This window comes from Heteronotia binoei, chromosome 11 (assembly GCF_032191835.1).
Source record: "Heteronotia binoei isolate CCM8104 ecotype False Entrance Well chromosome 11, APGP_CSIRO_Hbin_v1, whole genome shotgun sequence".
NCBI lineage: Eukaryota > Metazoa > Chordata > Lepidosauria > Squamata > Gekkonidae > Heteronotia > Heteronotia binoei.
The window spans coordinates 78,667,974-78,692,272 of record NC_083233.1 but is presented as its reverse complement, the minus strand read 5'-3'; the positions used below and the strand labels follow the sequence as shown (position 1 = coordinate 78,692,272).

General features: G+C 46.9%; 1 protein-coding gene across 1 annotated transcript; it reads right to left on the bottom strand.

Moving 5' to 3' along the window:
- Positions 1-10,357: 10,357 nt before the first annotated feature.
- Positions 10,358-22,985, bottom strand: PSMD9 (proteasome 26S subunit, non-ATPase 9). The gene is made up of 6 exons (XM_060250157.1): positions 22,683-22,985; positions 20,166-20,268; positions 15,280-15,473; positions 14,062-14,163; positions 12,301-12,389; positions 10,358-10,842 (listed from the first exon to the last, which is right to left on the bottom strand). The coding sequence occupies exons 1-6, from the start codon at positions 22,800-22,802 to the stop codon at positions 10,815-10,817; spliced, it is 636 nt and encodes a 211-aa protein (XP_060106140.1). The 5' UTR covers positions 22,803-22,985; the 3' UTR covers positions 10,358-10,814.
- Positions 22,986-24,299: the final 1,314 nt, after the last annotated feature.

Genomic DNA, 24,299 nt, shown 5'->3' with positions numbered 1-24,299 from the left:
GGAACTTTATCAAAAGCTTTCTGGAAGTCAAGGTAAACAACATCTATCGGGTCTCCTTTGTCCACATGTTTGTTCACCCCCTCAAAGAAATGTAACAGGTTAGTGAGGCAAGATCTTCCCTTACAGAACCCATGCTGAGTCTTCCTCTATAACCCGTGTTCATCAATGTGCCTACTCATTCTGTCCTTGATAATGGTTTCTACCAACTTTCCCGGTATTGAAGTCAGACTGACTGGCCTGTAATTTCCCGGATGTCCTCTGGAACCCTTTTTAAAGATGGGGGTGACATTTGCTACCTTCCAGTCCTCAGGAACGGAGGCAGATTTCAATGAAAGATTACAGATTTTTGTCAGAAGATCCACAAGTTCAACTTTGAGTTCTTTCAGAACTCTCGGATGTATGCCATCCGGACCCGGTGACTTATTAGTTTTTAATTTGTCTATCAGTTGTAGGACCTCCTCTTTTGTCACCTCAATCTGACTCAGGACTTTCAAACCCCTTCCAAAATTAGTGGTTCTGGGGCGGGCAAAAAGTTCTCATCTTCCACAGTGAAGACAGAGGCTTTGAGACTTCCTCCGAGGGATGTGAGTCTGAGGAGACATGCAGTGGCTTTCCTTCTTGCAAAGGTCCTTCACCCACAGCAGGTTCCTTAGAGACAAACAAAACGGTCAGTTGTGGTTTTCTGACAAGCTTTAAGTTCTGGACAATTTGGGAGGGGGGATTGGGATGTTGACTTCTTAATGGTTCCAACTGGGAAAGTGGCTATGTGTCAATCACCGCCCCCCACAAGCTGTTGATCTGGGAGAGGAGGGAGAAAGTGTCCTGGCTTGCCTCCAGTGCCATAAGACTGGAGGAGGGCAGATGTTATCCCAGTTTCCAAAAAAGGGAGGAGGGATGCCCCGGGAAACGACAGGTCACTCACTGACTTCAGTCCCAGGGAACATTCTTCTGGATCAGATTTTAAAGGAATCAATCTGTGAGCATCTAAAGAACAACTTGGTGATCTGGAGAAGTCAGCATGACTTCTTCCCCAACTGGTCCTGCCAGACCAATCTCATTTCCTTCTTTGATTGAGTGACAAGCTTCCTGGATCAAGGGAATGCTGTAGATGTTGTTTTCCTGGATTTCAGTAAAGCTTTTGACAGTGTTCCCCAGGATGTTCTGATGGGTAAACTAGAGGACTGTGGACGGGACTCCAGGATAGTTAGGTGGATAGGGAATTGGTTGGAGAACCGCACTCAAAGAGTAGTTGTCACAATGGCATTTCATCTGAGTGGGGGGAGGGGTCCAGTGGGAGGCCACAGGGCTTGGTTTTGGGCCCAGTATTTTTCAATATTTTTATCAGTTATCTGGATGAGGGTGCGGAGGGGCTACTCATTACATTTGCAGATGATACCAAATTGGAAAGAGAGTGAATACACCAGAAGATAGAGACAGAATTCAACAAGATCAGAACACATAGAAAAAGTGGCAGATGTGAACAAGATGCAAGTGCCGAGTTCTACGTCTGGGTAACAACATTTAACAACATGCATACTGGATGGAGGATATGTTTTTGGGCAGCAGTGCGCGTGAACAAGATCTTGGGGGTATGGGCGGACTGTAAGTTAAATATGAGCAGCCAGCGTGTGGCAGCAATAAAAAAGGCTGATGTGATTTTGGGGTGTATCAACAGAGGCATAACATCTAACTTGCAAGATGTCATAGTCTTACTGTACACCACATTAGTCAGGGCGCATTTGGAGCCTTGTGTGCAGTTCTGGAGGCCTTGCTTCAAAAAGGATGTGGAGAGAACGGAGCGGGTGCAGAGGAGAGCGATGCGAATGATCAGGGGTCTGGAGACCAAGCCCTATGAGGAAAGGTTCAGGGACTCAGTCTGAAAAAGAGGAGGTGAAGGAGGGACAGGATTGCTCTCTTGAAGTATTTGAAGGGCTGTCACATAGAGGAGGAGTGCAGGGAGCTGTTCCTGTTGGCAGCAGAGGAGAAGACTTGCAACAGGGGAGGGACGGTGGCTCAGTGGTAGAGCATCTGCTTGGGAAGCAGAAGGTCCCAGGTTCAATCCCCGGCATCTCCAAAAAAAGGGTCCAGGCAAATAGGTGTGAAAAATCTCAGCTTGAGACCCTGGAGAGCCACTGCCAGTCTGAGAAGACAATACTAACCCTGATGGACCAGTGGTCTGATTCAGTATAAGGCAGCTTCATATGTTCATATGTTCAACAGTGGGTTTAAATTAAGGGTGGGAAGGAACTGGCTGGATATTAATGGAAAAAAATTACAGTACAAGTTGTTCAGCAGTGGAATCATCTACCTAGGGAAGGGGTGAGCTCCCCCTCACTGGCAGTCTTTAAGCAGCAGCTGGACAAACATTTGACGGGGATGCTCTAGACCAGGTGTGGATATTTATAACATTATTCGCGGGCCATACAAAATGATCAACGTAAAAAACAGTGCTCTGCCAAGGAAGAACAATTCAGGGCAGCAAAATTGAAGAAGAAGGAGGAGGGAGGAGAAGGAGGGAGAAGGAGGAGGGAGAAGGAGGAGGGAGAAGGGGGGGAGAAGGAGGAGGGAGAAGGGGGGGGAGAAGGGGGGAGAAGAGAGAAGGGAGAAGGAGAAGACGACGACATTGGATTTATATTCCGCCCTCCACTCAAGAGTCTCAGAGTGGCTCACAATCTCCTTTATCTCCCTCCCCATAACAGACACCCTGTGGGGTGGGTGGGGCTCTCCCAGCAGCTGCCCTTTCAAGGACAACCTCTGCCAGAGCTATGGCTGACCCAAGGCTATGCCAGCAGGTGCAAGTGGAGGAGTGGGGAATCAAACCCGGTTCTCCCAGATAAGAGTCTGCACACTTCACCACTACACCAAACTGGCTCTGGTATTGATGTAAATAATTGTTTTTCTATTTGAAGTCATGTGGAGAGAGCCTAATTTGGCACGCATACACTCACCTTGACCTGCCACCCTAGGCAAATGCTTAGATTTTTTTGTAGAAAAATCCCGGCAGGAACTCATTAGCGTATTAGACTACATCCCCTAATTTTAGCGTATCAGGTCACACACTGCTTAGCATATTAGGCCATACCATTTCGGATAATCAAGTGCAAATGGAATTGGTGGTAGTTCCCACCAGCCGGGCCCCGGGGAAGCTGCTGCACAGAGCGGCTGGGCCCCACAACGCTCGCCAGCCAGCCGGGTTCCAGGGAGGCCACCACATGGCTTGGCTTGGCCCATCAGTCCCCGAGAGCTAGACCAAGTGATCTCGAGGGCCATAAACGGCCCTCGGGACAGAGGTTCCCCACCCCTGCTCTAGGCTGATCCTGCATGGAGGTGTTGGACTATTTTTACACAGGCTTGTATCACAGGGGCTCCAGCTTTTGTAAATGTTATATGATCTTGTAAAGTACTGGGGTCGGCGCAGTAAGAGACCAGAGTCGCAGAGTGATTTCAGCAAGCTTTACTTCAGGAACACACACACCTGTTCAAACTTCCCGCTCCTTTATACAATTCTTGCCCCCTTCTGATTGGTCCTTAACTATCTACACGGATTGGCTATTTACAGGGCCCTAAGGGCCTATCAGGGTACAGTATGAGCCTGGATGTTGATTGGCTGCTTATGTTTCACCTTCCCCTGATTGGGCACGCTTAGGACTTCTCTGGAACCCTGGTGTGGAGTTCAAGCTCTGGCTTGTTCGGCTTCCCTCCCAAGTAACAGTTCTCCCATTTGAGCCTAGGACACAACAGATCTGTTTCTAGCTCAAGAACCATTTTAGAATGTTTACGATGCTAATGGTTTGCCTTATGCTGTTTTTATATCAAAAATCTTGTATTGAGAACCCTGGCTGGTTTTAAAGAGCTTGTTTGGGTGCAAGCTGCAAGAGCCATCTCTTGCAGGTATGTGTTTAAAACAAGACGACAAATTCACAAATACCTCCCCCAAAATTCACAGGACCAGCATTGCTGACAGATGGCCATCTAGCCTTTGTTTAAGAACCTCCAAGAAAGGAGAGCCCACCACCTCCCGAGGAAGTCTTTTCCACTGAGGAACCACTCTAACCATCAGGAAGTTCTTCCTAATATTGAGCTGGAAACTCTTTAATTTCAACCCTTTGGTTCTGGTCCTACCCTTCTGGGGCCACAAAAAAACAATTCCACACCATCCTCTATAGGACAGCCCTCAAGTACTTGAAGATGGTGATCCTATCACTACTGGGACACTTCAGTAGACCTCTGAGCTTATAATGCTCCCCGTTTTGTGGGAATACTTACAATGGGTAAGAGGGTGCCTTTGGGAGCTTCCAAAGGACCTGGTGAAGGGCTGGTTTGCACTGGGATATCTTTTTCTGACACATGCACAGCTTCTTCCATGAGCTCCGAAGTTCCTTGACTCAGTTCACTCGGCACCTCAGCAGCCTGCCTGGGCAGTTCTGTCTTAGCGGGCGTCATTTCTACATCTGGTGCCTCTTCTGTAGGCATTTCGGCATCACTTTCTGGTAAGTTCATCTCCTGAGAGGTTTCTGCAGGAGTATCGCTAGGTTCATTCGACATCTTCTCTACACGTTTTTACAGATCTACCTGTAATCTGAGAAACAGAGTTTCATTAGTAATGGTCAGAGGGCTGTCAGAACCTGGTGAAGGCTGGTTTGCATCGGGATATCTTTTTCTGAAACATGCACGGCTCCTTCCATGAGCTCAGACCTTGCCAGAGTTGTCAGGTCTGTGTTGAAAAAGATTTAAGAACATAAGAGAAGCCATGTTGGATCAGGCTAATGGCCCATCCAGTCCAACACTCTGTGTCACATAAGAACATAAGAGAAGCCATGTTGGTTCAGGCCAATGGCCCATCCAGTCCAACACTCTGTGTCACATAGTGGCCACACACACTATGGCTAATAGCCACTGATGAACCTCTGCTCCGTATTTTTATCCAATCCCCTCTTGAAGCTGGCTATGGTAGTAGCTGCCACCACCTCCTGTGGCAGTGAATTCCACATGTTAATCACCCTTTGGGTGAAGAAGTACTTCCTTTTATCCGTTTTAACCTGACTGCTCAGCAATTTCATTGAATGCCCACAAATTCTTGTATCGTGAGAAAGGTAGAAAAGTACTTCTTTCTCTACTTTCTCCATCTCATGCATAATCTTGTAAACCTCTATCATGTCACCCCGCAGTCGATGTTTCTTCAAGCTAAAGAGCTCCAAGCGTTTTAACCTTTCTTCATAGGGAAAGTGTTCCAAACCTTTAATCATTCTAGTTGCCCTTTTCTGGACTTTTTCCAATGCTATAATATCCTTTTTGAGGTGCGGCAACCAGAATTGCACACAGTACTTCAAATGAGACCACACCATCGATTTATACAGGGGCATTATGATACTGGCTGATTTGTTTTCAGTTCCCTTCCTAATAATTCCCAGCATGGCGTTGCCTTTTTTTATTGCAATCGCACACTGTCTTGACATTTTCAGTGAGTTATCTACCACGACCCCAAGATCTCTCTCTTGGTCAATCTCTGCCAGTTCACACACCAACAACTTGTATTTGTAGCTGGGATTCTTGGCCCCAATGTGCATTACTTTGCACTTCGCCACATGGAACCTCATCTGCCACGTTGACGCCCACTCACCCAGCCTCAACAGATCCCTCTGGAGTGCCTCACAATCCTCTCTGGTTCTCACCACCCTGAACAATTTAGTGTCATCTGCAAACTTGGCCAATTCACTGCTCATTCCCAACTCCAAATCATTTATGAACAAGTTAAAGAGCATGGGACCCAGTACTGAGCCCTGCGGCACTCCACTGCTTACCGTCTTCCGCTTGGAGACTTTGGGGGTGGATCCATGAGAGGGTGGAGTTTAGGGAGGGGAGGTGCCTCAGTAGGGTACAGTGCCCTAGAGTCCACCCTTCAAAGCGGCCATTTTCTCCAGGGAAACTGATCTCTGCCAGCTGGAGATCAGTTGTAAAAGTGGGAGATCTCCAGGTCCCACCTGGAGGCTGGCAACCCTAAACCCCACCCTCTCCCAGCTAAACCCCCAAAGCCTCCAAGTATTTTCCAACACAGACCTGGCAACCATGTGAGACACATCACAAAAAACTTCATTACTGTCAAAATGTGTTTTGATTGCTTGGCTGATTGCTTTTCTTGGGGGGGGGGGGCGGATTTGCATACTTTGCTTCCATAGAAATTCAGGCAGAACATTTTCAAAACCTAGCAATGGTGAAAATAGCCTGATTTTATGGTTCTTAGTTTCTTTTAATGGGTTTAGGTAATTGCTTTAGCAAAGAATGTTCATTTTGGCATTTGAACAGGGGCCATGCGGGCCCTGGTACCACACACACTGGGGCAGACCTTGGGGCAGTGGGGCAGGTAGTATCATCAGGCTTTCTGGGACCCGGCCACACAGACCCCTTCCTCAGGCCTTGCCTCACTCCAGTCAGCTGGTGGGTGTCTAGAAATCTCCCAGAATTACAGCTGAACTATAGACGGCACGGAAATTGGAGAAAATGGCAGCTTTGGAGAGTGGCCTTGTGGGGCTCCTCCCCTCCCCACCAGACTCCACCCCCAAATCTCCAGGGACTCCCCCAACCTGGTGTTGGCAACCCCCTGCTGCCCTCCAAACCAATCCGCCCCTTCCTTCTATCTCCCCAAACTCACCTGGCCGGCTTCAGCAGTGGAAGCCTGGAGACTGTTTGCATCCGACTCCCGTTCCCATAGCAACCGGCAGCTGCCTGAGAAGGCCGCAAAGAAACCGAGGCCAAGCGTCTAGACAGGACGGGCCTTTCCCTCCTCCTCGGGACAACTCAGCTGCTGCCTAACTGCTTTCCAGACAGCCAGTTTTCTTCTCCGCATCTCTGGGGACACCTCTGTGTGGCCAGTGCCCCACAACTGGGCTCAAGGACAGCCACATCACACACTGTTGTTCTGCACAGCTCCTGTAAAGTGCTATTGTGCAAGCCGCCTGAAGACATGGAGGGAGCCCTTTGCTCCTCTGCTTGCTGTGCCGCTTCTCAGGAAACACGCCTGCCCCCCCCCCCCCCTTGCTTAAAATGTCCTTTTCCCTGTTCGGCAGCTCCAATATTGAAAAGTCCATAATGCCAAAGGAAGGCACCAGGCTCATTAACCTCAGAATCCCCCCTCTCAGGTGTCCTTTTTATTTATTCCCTGCACCAGTTTAATTCAGAGGATCACAGACAGACCAGTTAGGGCATCTTTTTTTGGAAACCTGGATATTTGAAAACCTGGACATTTCTGGAAATCACATTTAAGCATTGCTCATGAGACTGCTTTATGGTACTAAAGTTCCAAAGTGCCTCTTTGCTCAGTTGAAAGGTGTCCTGGGGACTACACTGCTCTCCATTTCCCCCTTCCCCAAGTGAAAATCCTCTTTTTAAAAACTGTGAGGAGGGCAGCAAGACACATAGGCCTTTTGTGGCTATGCACAGGAAGGAATTTTAGTCTCTGCAAAGGTTGCTTCTGCCTTGGGTTGGCACCTGCTTAGAGAAAACACAACCTGAGACTTGATGGGATGTTATTTACTGAGTGGTATTAGCTCCATGCCATTAAAACCTTCAGCTGCCCATTTCTACCACATTAAGCTGTTACTTTATTAGTTACATTTTCTCTGGGCCTGTTGGCAACCTAACTTCTGCTCCCTTGGGGCTCTCAGCCATTTAAGCCAAGACACAATGACTTTCCTTCCCTCTCCCAAAAACATGTCAGATACTTTCCTACTCACACCAGAGTGAACGAAAAATGTGTTAGTCAGTGGCAATGTCACATGTTAAGAGATTTCTTTTCTTGCACAAATCTCCCTGCAAGTAGAAAAGCAGTTCAGGAGGGACTAGGCCAGACTAGCACTTTTCTCCCTATGATGGTAGCATTTTACTTGCAAGTTTTTCATGTGTGTGTGTGGGGGGGGGGGACACTGATCAAAACACCACCTGCCACCTGCCCAACCCCTTCAGACTACCACATCCTGCAAATTAGAGTTCATTCCTTACATGGCTTCGCTCTGGGCCTCCTGACATTTTTAAGCCTGTGAGTTACAACACAACATGGTCTCTGCACAGCCCCAAAATGGCTGCCACAGTTTATCTTCAGTCACACAGTGAAAGACTTGTGCTGTGCTAGCAGCTGCTGTCAAAGGAACACTTTAAAAAATCCTTTACAGCCTTTCAGCCAGTGACCAATCAGAACCCTTAGTGCGAAAAGCCCCACCCACTTTCTAAAAGCATTTTGTGAGTGCCACAAAAGGTGTCCATAGGTGTTTTGAGGAGGGGCTGTGGCTCAGTGGCAGAGCATGTGCTTGGCACACAGAAGGTTCCAGGTTCAATCCTCACAGGACTTTTTTTTGTAGCAGGAACTGCTTTGCATATTAGTACAGGGCCTACTGTAAGCTCCAGGAAGACTGGCTACATCAGGGGTGTGTGCCCTAATACGCAAAGGAGTTCCTGCTACAAGAGAAGCCCTGAATCCTCGGAATCTCCAGTTGAAAGGACCAGGCAGGAGGTAGTGTAAAAGACCTCTGTCTGAGACCTTGGAGACCACTGCCAGGCTGAGAAGACAAAACTGACCTTGATGGACTGATCATCTGATCCAGTATCAGGACGTTTTCACATGTTCAGGCACCCATGTTGGGGACCCCCAGCTTAGCAGTTCACTCCTGTCTGTCTGACATCTTGGGAAGGTCTCTGATAGATGCTGTGTTGTATTTAATGCCAAGGTGGACACAGTTCTACAGCTCTCGGCTTTGCCTTTGTGCGAAAGGACATGGCAACCAAACCAAGACCACGGAGGTTTCACTGGAAACCAAAACACCTCAAAACTCCTCCGTGCAACATAAAAATAAATTGTGCTACTTATTATTACTTTTCCAATATTCGTTAATAACAAACACAATGATTTCAGCGATAAACACGCAATATTATACAACACAAAATCCCTCCGGAACCAAAAGCACATACCACTCCTACTGTATAGTGGGACAAATTCCTATAGAAAGAATTGGAGCTGTAATACAAGTCCGACAATATACAAAACCAGTCCGATTTTGTTTCGAGTTCAAAGATTCTTCTTCCTGGGACCGTCTTCTTCGTTGTTAATTCAGTAGGTAAGTGGTGCTCCTTTCCATTTGTAATGGTCTCGCTATGTAGCGGAACAAGACATTTTTTTGTCTTGCTTTCATGGCTCTATTTTAATTTCTCCATTGAACGCCTTACAAATTGCCTTCATGTCCTTTTGAATATTGAATAATATTGCTTATCACTGAAATCACTGTGTTATTAGTACAAATTGGATAAGTAGTACAATTTATTCTAATGTTGCACAGAGAGGTTTTGAGGTGTTTTGCTTTGTGTGAAAGGACAGCAGGGAAGGAGAGGACAATTTAAGGTCACAATGGAGCATCTCTGTCAACAGTTACTATTCCAAATGGACAGTGGATGTGACAATGTCTCTGATGTCAGTCATCGTCCACTTTCTTGCTGGGACTCAATGAAGATCACACAGAATAGGTCAACACAATCAATAGGGTGCGACATCCAAAACGATGCCATAAGACTTGACTCGTAGAAATCTGAAACCATTCAGAAACAGTGGTGAAAAAAAAGTAGAAATATTAACATGACACATTAAGCGATGCAAAAAAATATATATTACACAGTAGAAATCTACTTACAGCAACAGATATCGACTAGACTTTACCACTGTCCACACTGATCCTTCACCCCAAGCCTTTCTGAATAGTTTTGTTACTGTACAGCCCTACTTTCAGTCCTCAAAATCCATAATAATTCAGTTTTCCCTAGTTTGCAGAAAGCCAGGAGAGAGGGAGCCTTCCGGACTTCTACAGGCAGATTGTGCCACAAGGTGGGGGAGCCACAACTAAGAAGGCGCCTGTACAGGCAGTACAAATTTTACCTGTTTGCTGGATGGCCACTATAGAAGATTCATTGCAGAAAGAGAACTGCAGGGTACACAGAGAAGACCCTGACCAAGAAGGCATCCCCATTCACCTCAACAGGAGAATTTTACAAAAAGTCCACCATCAAAACTGCTAATTGCTAAAGGAGGGATCATGCTATAGTAGGGATCATAGCTAATTGCTAAAGGAGGGATCATGTCAGTACAGCACATGCTTCAGGTAGCCACTGTGGGAAAACCTTGCTTGGGTTGCGATCCAATGAAGAAGAGGCAGCTCAGGATTCAAGAACCGAGAGTTTGACTCAGTACAAGGCAGCTGCTGACGTTTAATAGAACAAAAAAGTGAGAATAAGCCATCCGTCTAAAAAAGCATGTTAAATGTAACATGACTACTTATTACGTTTTTAAAAATTCATATTTAAAAATCTCGCAAACACATAGTTTTAAATCATAACATTTTTATTGAGCGTGCCGCAGAGGAAACAGAAAATACAATACCAACCTGGCACACTTCAGTGATCTGAAAATTAACTCCCCCCCCTCCAATTGTTAACACTGAAGGAAAAGAAAGCAGAGGGAAAAAAACTGAGGACTAGCATTGCCTTACTAAATAAATAGAAAAGGATAACAAGGTGGTAGAATAAGTCGCCAAACATAAAACCACAAGATCTGGGGGTTTTGCATTTTATTTACACCTGCGGGGTGAAAGAAGCAAGGCCAGTGCAAGCTAATCCTGCGAACTGGCAAATTACAACTGCGCAAAACTGTCAAAACCTCCTCAGCCATCTACACCAGCGCCTCAGGATTCATTCGTAGTATTCCAGCTTCCTTGTAAAGATGTGTGGTTGTCATGTTAAGAACGAAATGCCAACAAACTTGCAGGTTTTGCCCTTGGAAATCATCTTTGCAAAGGAACTATGTTGCAACTTGAGAAGAAAAGAGAATTGGTTATTCTTTTGTTTTAAATTTACAATCCACTTTGCATTCGTTAGGAAAGCCAAAAGCATCAACAACCAATGAAATAAGAATGTTCCGTGCGCGGAGGAAAAATGGTCAAACGTCACACATTGCATGTTCAGGAATACCAAAAATGGGGTGACGGGGGCTTCAAGAGCCCCACAATTTGTGTGGAACAGCCACGTGTGGCTCCTGAGCTGCCCCTTCCTTCTTGTCTTGCAGCTCTCAAACGTCTAACGTTTATTCTATGTGGCTTTTATATTAAGCAAGTTAGGCCACCATGATCTAAAGGCTGATCTTGTTCCCCCAGCCCCCTCCACTGAGCCAGAAGAGGCCAAGGGGCTAGTCACTCTCTGCCTGTCGACCCCTCCAGACTATGTAATTGTTGTTGCTTACTTAATAATATTCACACACTGCCTCTCTGCTACACTCCATTCTACTTTCAAACATATTGCGTGGCTCTTGACGCCCCCATCGCCCCATCGATTGGCTTGGAGAAGGCATTTCTCTCTTTAAATCACTTTACCAGGCCAAGCCAGCCAGTGGCTTGCAGACTGAACATAAGAGAAGCCATGTTGGATCAGGCCAATGGCCCGCCCAGTCCAACACTCTGTGTCACATAAGAGAAGCCATGTTGGATCAGGCCAATGCCCCGTCCAGTCCAACACTCTGTGTCACACAGGGGCCAAAAATATTATATATATACACACACATATATATACACACTGTGGCTAATAGCCACGGATGGACCTCTGCTCCATATTTTTATCTAACCCCCTCTTGAAGCTGGCTATGCTTGTAGCCGCCACCACCTCCTGTGACAGTGAATTCCACATGTTAATCACCCTTTGGGTGAAGAAGTACTTCCTTTTATCCATTTTAACCCGACTGCTCAGCAATTTCATCAAATGCCCACGAGTTCTTGTATTGTGAGAAAGGGAGAAAAGTACTTCTTTCTCTACTTTCTCCATCCCATGCATTATATTGTAACTCTCTATCATGTCACCCCGCAGTCCACGTTTCTCCAAGCTAAAGAGCCCCAAACGTTTTAACCTTTCTTCATAGGGAAAGTGTTCCAACCCTTTAATCATTCTAGTTGCCCTTTCAAAGTTAAAGTTTCAAAGTTAAACTTTGCATTCAAAATTAAAGTTGCTTTCTTTCCACCTCTCTCTCCCTTCTTCATCTATTTTCCTTCCTTCCTTCCTGCTCTCAAAACATTTGATGCTCATGTCTGGCAACTCTCAGACATCTTACCTTTATTCTATGTTGTGGCAAGTTTGGCCACCCCTGTATTTGAGCAATTAAAAGCAACACAAAGCCAAACTTTGCTGGTTTCTAAGGGGCTGCTGGATTCTAACCTAGCCCTTCTACTGCAGGCCAGCATGGCTCCCTTCTGAAACTGGGAAAGAAGCTTTTGGAACACTTACCCCAGAAGTCCTTTGCCAGTCCAGCGTTTGGGTGTGAGACCCAGGTGCATCCTTTCTCCTCCACGGAGCACAGTCACACTTAATGGTCTCTGGTGGGGGGGAAAAGCAATATAATAAGTATGCAGAAAGGTCTTATTTTCTTGCCAGGTTTTGTTAGCTTTCTTAGTAGTTATTTGGAGAATTTACATCCCGTCTTTCTGTAATTAATGAAACACGCCCCCCCCCCCCCCAAAGCGTGATAGAAGGGAATTTTAAAAAAGAAAATCCAAGACAACAGATATCCAGCAGCAGCAAACACATACAAAAAAGCAATTTGAAAAACTGAAACCAGCAAACGAGAAGACATCACAGCATTGGAAAGCCACTAGAACAGATCAAAACAGCAGCAAGCCAGGGGATAAAGCCAGCCTTTGGAACAGAACAGTGTTAGCCAGGTTCCAGAAGGCAAAGAGTGAGGGAAGTGGAAATGTTCCAGGGAAGGAATTCCAGAAACCACAATGGAGTCTTGTTCTGCACACTTGCCAGCCTGGACTGTGGCAATTTCAGGAAGCTCACTCAGGTAGAAGACATTGGATTTATATCCTGCCCTCCACTCCGAATCTAAGAGTGGCTCACAATCTCTTTTATCTTCCTTCCCCACAGCAGACAACCTGCAAGGTAGGTGGGGCTGAGAGAGCTCTCCCAGAAGCTGCCCTTTCAAGGACAACTCTTATGAGAGCTACAGCTGACCCAAAGCCATTTCAGCAGCTGCAAGTGGAGGAGTGGAGAAGAAGACGACTACAGATTTATACCCCGTCCTTCTCAGAGACTCAGAGCAGTTGACAGTCTCGTATATCTTCTCCCCCCACAACAGACACCCTGTGAGGTGGGTGGGGCTGAGAGAGCTCACCCAGAAGCTGCCCTTTCAATGACAACTCCTGCCAGAGCTCTGGCTGACCCAAGGCCATCCCAGCAGGTGCAAGTGGAGGAGTGGGGAATCAAACCCAGTTCTCCCAGATAAGAGTCTGCGCACTTAACTACTACACCAAACTGGTGCAGCTGGTCCCTGTTCCCAAGATATTTAAGTTTTAGAACTCCATATCAGTACTTTGAATTGAGGACCAGAAACTAACTGGCAACCCGCAGACTGGACATAGCACTGGTGCATCACAGACATCTCTGCAGGTTCTACCAAAAACCTTTGCAGCCACATTTTGGACCAGCTGAAGTTTCCAGGCAGTCTTCAAAGGAAGCCCCAAACAGAGCACTTTAGAGGAATCCAGCTGGGCATTCCCAAGGCATGCCTGACTGTGACCAGAACATATGAAACAACCAAAACGGCGTCAGATGCCGAGGGCCATCAACTTCCCATCCTGCTTGTGAGCATTTTATTTATTTACATTATGTTTATATCCCGCCCATTCTATGCAGACTCAAGGCAGCTAACAACATAAAAGACACAATAAACAATAAGCAATATTAAAACAATAAAACAATCAAATGAAAGTGCAATGGTGCATCCCAGAAGACCTGGTTGGTCGCTTTCAGAAATGGAACCCCAGATTTGGTTTCCCTTTGGTCTGCGCCAACAGGATCAAGTTCATGCTCTTGATGTGTTGCATCAATGGGCTTTGCAGGTAAGCTCAAAAACTTACACGTGTAACTATGCGACAGGCCAGGAGACTGTGTTTTGCCAAGAGCATACTCACACCTTTTGCAGGAGAACTTGCAACCAAACCACACAACCAACACAAACCGAGGAGGCACCAGGAAGCCGCTCACCCCTTCGCTGTGCTGCACAACCGTGGCGATATTCTGGAGCGACTGGAAGTTGCGGGTGTTCACAGAGCCAAACTCTACTATCTCATCGTCCACTTGCAACCCCTTGAAGAGAGAAGGAGAAACAGAATTCGTGTCGGTTGGCTGTCACGGTATGTAAAAAGTGCTGTCAGGTCACGGTCAATGATGGTGACCCGGTAGGGTTTTCCGAGGCAAGAGATGAACAGAGGTGGTTTGCCATTGCTTGCCTCTGCATAGCCAGCCTGGACTTGGTTGGCAGTCTCCCATCCAGTACTAATTGGGACTGGAGCTGCTCAGCTTCTGAGGTATGATGAGATCGGGCGAGCCTGGGCCATTCAGATCACGGCAAAAAACACACCCGAGGTTGCTTGCCTGCTTCTGCGTAGCAACCCTGGACTTTTTTAGAGGTCTCCCCATCCAAGCACAAAACTGGGCCATCCCTGTTTAGCTTCCAAGATATGATGAAATCAAGCCAGCCTGGGCAACTGAGGCACAGCAAAAGACATTAAGAGAAGTAGGTTGCCATTGCTTTCCTCTCCATAGCAACCCCGGGCTTCCATAGCAGTCTCCCATCCGAGGAGTAACCAGGGCCATCCCAGCTTAGCTTCCAAGATCTGACGAAATCAAGCCAGCCTGGGCAACTGGGTCATGGCAAAAGACGTAAAGAGGTAGTTTGCCATTGCTTGCCTCTGCCTAGCAACCCTGGATTTCCTTAGCGGTCTTCCATCCAGGAGAAACCAGGGCCAATACTGCTTAGCTTCCAAGATCTAATGATGAAATCAGTCTAGTCCAGGGGTAGGGAACGTTGGTTCTCCAGATGTTTTTTGCCTACAACTCCCATCAGCCCCAGCCAGCATGGTCAATGGCTGAAGCTGATGGGAGTTGTAGGCAAAAAACATCTGGAGAGCCAACGTTCCCTACCCCTGGTCTAGTCTAAGCAACTGGGTCACAGCAAAAGACATTAAGAGAAGTAGTTTGTCACTGCCTACTTCTGCCTAGCAACCCTGGACTTCCATAGCGGTCTCCCATCCAAGGAGTAACCAGGGCCAATACAGCTTAGCTTCCAGGACTAAAAAGATTAGGCTAGCCTAGGCCATGCAGGTCAGGGCTCTCAGAGAGCGAGACAAATACCCAGGGCTTTGGTACCCAAAGGAGGGATGCTTTCCCGGGCCCGCCAAGCACACAAGAGAAAGAACTTGCCGACATGCTGGCTGGAGAACCTGGGGTGACAGCGTTCACCCTGGCGAAAGGAATAGGCGGGGCCTCACTCTGGCTTCTGGCCTCAGCACGAGCTTCCGCCTCGTCTTTTTCGCGCTTCTCCTTATCACGGGCGTGCAGCCGGTGGAGGGCCTGTTCCACCTCCTTCATCAAGGCCTTGTGGTCGTTCTGCAAACCTGCGGGCAAAAGAGCATCCGTAGTCTTAAGAGCTCCCAGATGATGATGATGATGGAGGCGCAGAGACAGCCCTGCCAGCCTTTCCCAAACCCAAATCCTCCCTGGCTGCTTCACAAAGGGTATCTCCGGTGGAGTCATTAACTTGTGGAATTCACTGCTGCAGGAAGTGGTGGCAGCTGGAAGCACAGACAGCTTCAAGAGGGGACTGGAGAAACATACGGAGCAGAAGTCCATCAGTGGCTGTTAGCCACAAGGCATAGACAGAACACTCTGTCTGCGGCAGTGATGCTCTTTATTCTTGGTGCTGGGGGGGGGGGACAGTGTGAGGGCTTCTGGAGTTGTGGCCCAACTGATTGACCTCCTGATGGCCCCTGGGTATTGGCCACTGAGTGACACAGAGTATTGCACTGGATGGGCCACTGGCCTGATCTAACATGACTTCTCTTATGCTCTTATGGATACTTCCTGACCCCATCTGTCTACCTCTCATCGATCAGGACTGTTCTTTTAAAACTTAACAATCCACTAATCCCAACAAAGTTTTATTCATGGGATAGGCTTTCGTGCACATGCACACTTCTTCAGAGACAAAAGCTCATACCTTGAATAAAACTCTGTTGGTCTTTAAGGTGCCCTGGACTCAAACTTTGTTCTGCTGCTTCAGACCAACACGGCTGCCCACCCAAATCTAACTCAGCAGTCCTGGTCAAAGCCAATCTTACAAATACTATGCTTTATAAGAGCATAAGAAGTGCCCTGCTGGATCAGACCCAAGGCCCATCTACATCTTCACCCAAAGGGTGATGAACACGTGGAATTCACTGCCACAGGAGGTGGTGGCGGCTACAAGCATAGCCAGCTTCAAGAGGGGATTGGATAAAAAATATGGAGCAGAGGTCCATCAGTGGCTATTAGCCACAGGATATAGAGATAGAGATGTGTGTGTGTGGCCCATCCATTGTTGGACTGGATGGGCCATTGGCCTGATCCAACATGTTATGTTCTTACGTAGAGCTGCAATCGTCAAATCATCACAGTGTGTGTGTGTGTGTATTGGCCACTGTGTGACACAGAGTGTTGGTCTGGATGCCATTGGCCTGATCCAACATGGCTTCTCTTATGTGCTTATGTGACACAGAGTGTTGGACTGGAGGGGCCATTGGCCTGATCCAACATGGCTTCTCTTATGTTCTTATGTGACACAGAGTGTTGGACTGGATGGGCCATTGGCCTGATCCAACATGCCTTCTCTTATGTTCTTATGTGACACAGAGTGTTGGACTGGATGGGCCATTGGCCTGATCCAATATGGCTTCTCTTATGTTCTTAGCAGCATTCTGTTCACACAGTGGCCAACTAGCAGTTCCCTCTAAGAAGCCCACAAACCGGAAGGCTACATCCTGCCTGTACTTCCCAGCAACTGATTTAAAGGGGTGTTCTGCCTCTGGTACTGGAAGGAGCAGATATCCATCGTGTTTCACAGCCACTGGTAGCCCCATCCTCTGTTTCTATTCTCGCATAGAAGCCACTGCCGCCAGAGACTTAGCCAAGTAAACCCAAGAGTTCCACAGAACAAAAGCAACATCAACAATACCAAACTGTGGAATAATAGTGAATATACTCACACTGTTCAACCAATAGCAAGGATACATGTAGGAAAACTATTAACTACCACTGCAAGAATATAATTTATAGTATCTCAAAGTGCAACAACAATCTTTCACAACATGAAGTTAACAATCAATACTCACATAAAGTTCATGTAAATAATTCCAAGTCTGTCATAAGACGACTTCCTGCATGATTCCAAGTAACACAGACGTCATCTCACCGCTCCAGCGGGCTGGTTTGTTTATTTATTACTTATTTATTACTTTAAATTTCTATCCCGCCCCCTCCTCAAGCGGACTCAGGGCAGCTGACAACATTCATATTCACAAGTTAAAACCAATAAAACGTAATTACAATTTAAGATTTTAAAACCATTTCGTGGTGCTGTGTCACTGCAATATAAGCGAGTTCTTCTTTTCTGACGGTGATCACCTAGTACTCTATATGATGTCGGGTGGCAGTTCTCTCCCGGTTAGATATCAAAGGCCTGTCGGAACAATTCGGTCTTACAGGCCCTGCGGAAAGTAGAAAGATCCTGCAGGGCCCTTACAGCCTCCGGGAGAGCATTCCACAATTCTGGTGCTGTCACCGAGAAGGCCCTAGCTTGCGTCAAACGCAGCCTAGCCTCCTTTGGTCCAGGGATGGACAATAGATTTTTTGTCCCTGAACGCAGTGTTCTCTGGGGAACATGTGGAGAAAGGCGGTCCAGCAGATAGGCAGGCCCTTGACCATAAAGTGCTAGTGCTGGTCTCGTTGTGCTGAGGCGTATTTCAACGATGTGTAAAATATTCCTTGTGATATTTTAAAGTTCCTTTTCAGTTCAGAGTTCCTTTTCAATTATTTTTCAAAACACATTGGAATTATTTACATGAACTTCAGGCAAGTACTGATTGTTAACTTCATATTGCAAAAGATTGTTGTTGCACTTTGAGATATTATAAATTATATTCTTGCAGTGGTTGTTAATAGTTTCCCTACTCATGGTTTTGCTATTGGTTGAACAGTGTGAATATATTCGTTATTATTCCATGGTTTGGTATTGTTGGTAGAGATTTAGCCAAAGCGACACCCGGATCAGCACACACAGGAAAAGCATAGAAACAAAGGAAACCCTGGAAGCTTGTGGAATGCTCTCCCGGAGGCTGTAAGGGCCCTGGAAGCTATCACTGCCTGTATCTATAGATTTCTCTAAGGAGCAGTCAACACAAAATTTGAAACAAAAAGGGATAAAGTGTCAATTGCCCCAGACTCACAAGCACATAATCTATCTTCCCCAATTCCACAGGGCCTGCAAGACAGTGTTTTTCTGCCAGATATTTGCTAATTAAGATCATCGGCAGCAGACATTGAACTATCTGGTCCACCTCAAATTGAAGAAGGAAGAAGATATTGGATTTATATCCCGCCCTCCACTCCGAAGAGTCTCAGGGCGGCTCACAATCTCCTTTCCCTTCCTCCCCCACAACAGATACCCTGTGAGGTAAATGAAGATATTGGATTTATATCCCGCCCTCCACTCCGAAGAGTCTCAGAGCGGCTCACAATCTCCTTCGCCTTCCTCCCCCACAACAGACACCCTGTGAGGTAGATGAAGATATTGGATTTATATCCCGCCCTCCACTCCGAAGAGTCTCAGAGCGGCTCACAATCTCCTTTCCCTTCCTCCCCCACAACAGACACCCTGTGAGGTAGATGAAGATATTGGATTTATATCCCGCCCTCCACTCCGAAGAGTCTCAGAGCGGCTCACAATCTCCTTTCCTTCCTCCCCCACTACAGACACCCTGTGAGGTAGATGAAGATACTGGATTTATATCCTGCCCTCCACTCCGAAGAGTCTCAGAGCGGCTCACAATCTCCTTTCCCTTCCTCCCCCACAACAGACACCCTGTGAGGTAGATGAAGATATTGGATTTATATCCCGCCCTCCACTCCGAAGAGTCTCAGAGCGGCTCACAATCTCCTTTACCTTCCTCCCCCACAACAGACACCCTGTGAGGTAAGTGGGGCTGGAGAGGGCTCTCCTAGCAGCTGCCCTTTCAAGGACAACCTCTGCCAGAGCTATGGCTGACCCAAGGCCATGCTAGCAGCTGCGAGTGGAGGAGTGGGGAATCAAACGCGGTTCTCCCAGATAAGAGTCCGCACACTTAACCACTACACCAGACTGGATACACCAGACTGCACAATCACTACACCAGACTGCACAATCGCGACCTTAATATCTGTTTCCTGATAGAACACCTAGTAGTAACTGCTGAACAACGAAATTTGACACAGAATGAACTGGCAGCTATCTGCCTTCATTAAGCATGCCATCATTTTAAGATCAGCATCTGATACTGTTTTATGCTTTTCTATATTCTTGTATTTTATACGATGTTTGAGGTTTATATCTATTACTGGGGTTTTATGTTACTTTTTTTTAACCCTTAAGCCGCCCTGAATCTGATTCAGTGGAGAGGGTGAGTAGAGTACACCCTGTAGTCATAGAATCATAGAGTTGGAAGGGACCTCTGGAGTCATCTAGTCCAACCCCCTGCACAGTGCAGGAAATTCACAAATACCGCCCCCTAAATTCACAGGATCCTCATTGCTGTCATATGGCCATCTAGCCTCTGTTTTAGACTAAGCCTAGCCCACCAAAACAGCAGAAGGTAAAACCCTTAGCCTAACCCTAAGGAAAAGCCATTTGATATTCTGGAACAGTAAAGTGATAAAAAATCAGATGGAACGTTAACAGGAGGTGCAATATACCCCCCTCCAATGTAGAGGACACTCTACAAGTCCTACCAAGAGCACACCAATCAAGCCACCTTACATGGAATCATACATCATGGTTAGAACATCAGACTAAGATCCACTCTCAGCCAAACCTGCTACACAAGGCGGTTGTTGAAAGATGGCTAACATGAAGGAAAAGTAAATGACATATGTCACTTTAGGTCCCCACTGGGGAGAAAACTAAAGGTACAAATGAAACAAATATACAATATTTATTAGCAAGCCAGTCTCCTTCCTACTTTCATTCCTCCTCCCACCCAGTTCAATTTTATCCCTGCCTCAGATCAATTACTACTCACAGACAATGTTGTGTCTTGCCGTCCGGACTTGGTAGATGTCAACGTCGGCACGTGGATACCCTTCCACGTCCACCAGCGGCTCGTTCATCCCGACTCCTTTTTGCTGTAGAAAACAAAAATGGATTTGGGGACCTTTTTCAAAGGGAAGAAACACCTCATTTTAAAAAGAAATGGGAGTGTAAAACAGCAGGAATTTTATTTTATTTTTTTTAGAAGAAGAAGATGAAGAAGATATTGGATTTATATCCCGCCCTCCACTCCGAAGAGTCTCAGAGCGGCTCACAATCTCCTTTCCCTTCCTCCCCCACAACAGACACCCTGTGAGGTAGATGAAGATATTGGATTTATATCCCGCCTTCCACTCCGAAGAGTCTCAGAGCGGCTCACAATCTCCTTTACCTTCCTCCCCCACAACAGACACCCTGTGAGGTAGATGAAGATATTGGATTTATATCCCGCCCTCCACTCCAAAGAGTCTCAGAGCGGCTCACAATCTCCTTTCCCTTCCTCCCCCACAACAGACACCCTGGGAGGTAGATGAAGATATTGGATTTATATCTCGCCCTCCAGTCCGAAGAGTCTCAGAGCGGCTCACAAGCTCCTTTCCCTTCCTACCCCACAACAGACACCCTGTGAGGTGGGTGGGGCTGGAGAGGGCCCTCACAGCAGCTGCCCTTTCAAGGACAACCTCTGCCAGAGCTATGGCTGACACAAGGCCATTCCAGCAGGTGCAAGTGGAGGAGTGGGGAATCAAACCCGGTTCTCCCAGATAAGAGTCCGCACATTTAACCACTACACCAAACTGGCTCTTTTATAAAGCTTTCAGTGTCTTTCTGCTGCAGCATGAACCATAACATTTCTGAAGCAGCCTTCCATTGTATTGGTTACTGGTCATCTGCCCAGTGTTGCCCGCCCTAACCAGTAGGGCTTTTTCTCAATTCTGGTACTTGAAATTTTGCAATTGGAGAAGCTGATGACTGAGCACCTCCACAACCCCCCAATGGAACACACGGGGGCTCACGCACAGATTTCTGCAGGGGCCTGGCCGGCAACTGAGCACACAACACCACAGCGCCATCTTTTTCATACAATCTCATCAGTCATGAAAGGAAAGCTCCTAACAGTACATTTTTCTACATTTGTATCTTCACACTGTGGCCTACATTGGCATTTCTCTGCCATGTTCCCAAACACCTACCTTCCCCCCTCATACACTGATGTTGCTGAACGGCATATCCGGCCCTTACGGAGAATGCTGTTTTTAATGGCCCTGGATTCAACAGTCATCTCAACCAACCAATCAAAACCACAGGTCAAAGACTAAACATACCTCCCTATGATCCTATGCACCCCAACCTGGGAGCAAATCTCCTTTAATTCAATGGCACTTCTTCACCAGTAAAGGCACTCAGGGGTGCCAGTCCCTCACCCAAAGCACAACACAGAGAAATAACCGTAATAGGCATCCTGAATGTCTTCAAATAAAACAAAAGGAAAATTAACCTATTGGAGGTACACTAATTTAAGGGGCAATCCTAAACAGATCTACTCTTACTATTTTATTCATTCAGGTGGGTAGCTGTGTTGGACTGAAGCAACCGAGCGAAGTTTTAGTCCAGAAACACCTTTTAAACCAACAAAGGTTAATGCCGGGTATAACCTTTTGTGTGCATGCAGCCTTCTTCAGATACCCAGGATTAAACTTTGTTGGTCTTCAAGGTGCCTCGGCCTCAAACTTCGGCCTATTTTATTCAGCAGAGCTTAGTCCCTCCCAGGAAAATGATATGAAGATTGCAGCTCTACATAAGAACATAACATGTTGGATCAGGCCAATGGCCCATCCAGTCCAACAATGGATGGGCCACACACACACATCTCTATATCCTGTGGCTAATAGCCATTGATGGACCTCTGCTCCATATTTTTATCCAATCCCCTCTTGAAGCTGGCTATGCTTGTAGCCACCGCAACCTCCTGTGGCAGTGAATTCCACATGTTAATCACCCTTTGGGTGAAGGACTTCCTTTTATTCGTTTTAACCCGACTGCTCAGCAATTTCATTGAGTGCCCACGAGTTCTTGTATTGTGAGAAAGGGAGAGAAGTACTTCTTTCTTTACCTTCTCTATCCTTTGCATAATCTTGTAAACCTCTATCATGTCACCCTCCAGTCGACGTTTCTCCAAGCTAAAGAGCCCCAAGCGTTTTAACCTTTCTTCCTAGGGAAAGTGTTCCAAACTTTTAATCATTCTAGCTGCCCTTTTCTGGACTTTTTCCAATGCTATAATGTCCTTTTTGAGGTGCGGTGACCAGAATTGCACACAGTACTCCAAATGAGACCGCACCATCGATTTATACAGGAATGCTCTAGCAGCATTTTTGTTTGGCTCCTTCTTGCAATTGAAACACCCGGCCTTTGCAGCTGGCCACGGTAATTTATAATTCTGCAAACGGTGAAAATGCACCAAGGCCAGGGTCTTCTGACGCCGGAGCCTTGCCCCTCCTCGCCCGGCACTTACATCTTCCAGCACTTCATAGTAAGCTTTAATCTGGGCTTCGATTTCATCCTTCTTCTTCAGCAGCTGCTGCACATCACTGACGGTCACCGAGCTCGAGCCCGCCGGGTCTTGCTGGGACATCTGGAGAAAAACGGCTGCTAAAAAGCACAGGAGGGAAAAATTGCTATTTTGCAGAAATTAAAGGGAAAAAAACCTTGCAAACAACCGTCACTACGGAGAGCCAGAGAAGCCAAAATTGCCCCGTCACGGGAGAAGACGCAAGCCCCGCCTACAATCCCTGGGACCAGGAAGCGGAGCCAGAAGGCGGGATTTGCACCAGCCTATGGTTGAGGCGCAGCGTGGACGAGGGGCGGGGCCAGAGCAATCCGCCTTATTGCAAGAAAGGGTGGTTCGTGCGCCTGCGCGTTTGGCGCTTACAGCTTCCAGTGGCGATTTGCATGATGTGAATGGGCTGGAAACGCTCGCTGCGTCTGTAAGGCGTGTTGTATCCAAATGTAGCAGAGTCCGTAGGGTTTTTTGCATATGTCTGGCAAGGGGGTGATGGAGGGGACAGCACTGGAGACCTTTCTTAAATGCATTACTACATAGAAACTCTTAATAGTTTGGAGCCCTTACCTACAGGACTGCCTCTCCCACTATAAGACCTGCACACTTTCAGTCCATCCTCTCAGGGCCTCTTGCAGATGCCCAGCCCCAGGATGGTTGAGTTAGCTGTTATCAAAGGAAGGGCTTTTTCAGTGATGGCCCCTTACCCTGTGCGATGAACACATGATAACACCTGTGCCCCTACAAGACTGCTTAGTTTACATAAGAACATAAGAGAAGCCATGTTGGATCAGGCCAATGGCCCATCCAGTCCAACACACTGTGTCACACAGCGGCCAAAAAAACTCCCAAGTGCCATCAGGAGGTTCACAAGTGGGTCTAGAAGCCCTTCCACTTTGCCCTCCCCCCCAAAGCACCAAGAACACAGAGCATCACTGCCTCAGACAGTTCCAATAATATGTTGTGGCTAATAGCCACCGATGGACCTCTACTCCATATTTTTATCCAATCCCCTCTTGAAGCTGGCTATGATTGCAGCTGCCACCACCTGCTATGGCAGTGAATTCCACATGTTAATCACCCTTTGGGTGAAGAAGTACTTCCTTTTATCCATTCTAACCTGACTGCTCAGCAATTTCATTGAATGCCCACCAGTTTCTGGAAGCTTCCAAAGGCAAACCCTTCAGATTGGCCTTTGGCAGAGGGAACATTGCTCATAACCAGGGCTTTTTTTGAGTAGTAGTAGTACTTTATTCACGGTCATCCGACCAGCTTAATACAAACAAAAACAAAATCATAAAAACAAACCCATCACCTCTTACACAAAATTCCTGACGCCAACGATTGCACATATTGTTAAAATTCATAACCAAGATTTACACTCTCAATTTCCCTCCTTTCCAACTGAGCAACATAACAGAAACGGGCAATCTTAGATGAAACATCAGAATGAGCGTCAGACAGGAGGAAGGCAATCTGCTCATCTTCCGGCCTGCCCGCCAAGGACCCGAGAATTGGAGAGGTTAATCTTGCCCTCAAGTCATTGTAATTAGGGCACCGCAAAACAATGTG

Coding starts and splice junctions, on each gene's coding strand:
- PSMD9 (XM_060250157.1), bottom strand. CDS start 22,802: ATGTCCCAGCAAGACCCGGCGGGCTCGAGCTCGGTGACCGTCAGTGAT. Junction 20,269..22,682: donor ACTATGAAGTGCTGGAAGAT/GTAAGTGCCGGG, acceptor TGTTTTCTACAG/CAAAAAGGAGTCGGGATGAA. Junction 10,843..12,300: donor ACTGGCAAAGGACTTCTGGG/GTAAGTGTTCCA, acceptor TTTCTTCTCAAG/TTGCAACATAGTTCCTTTGC.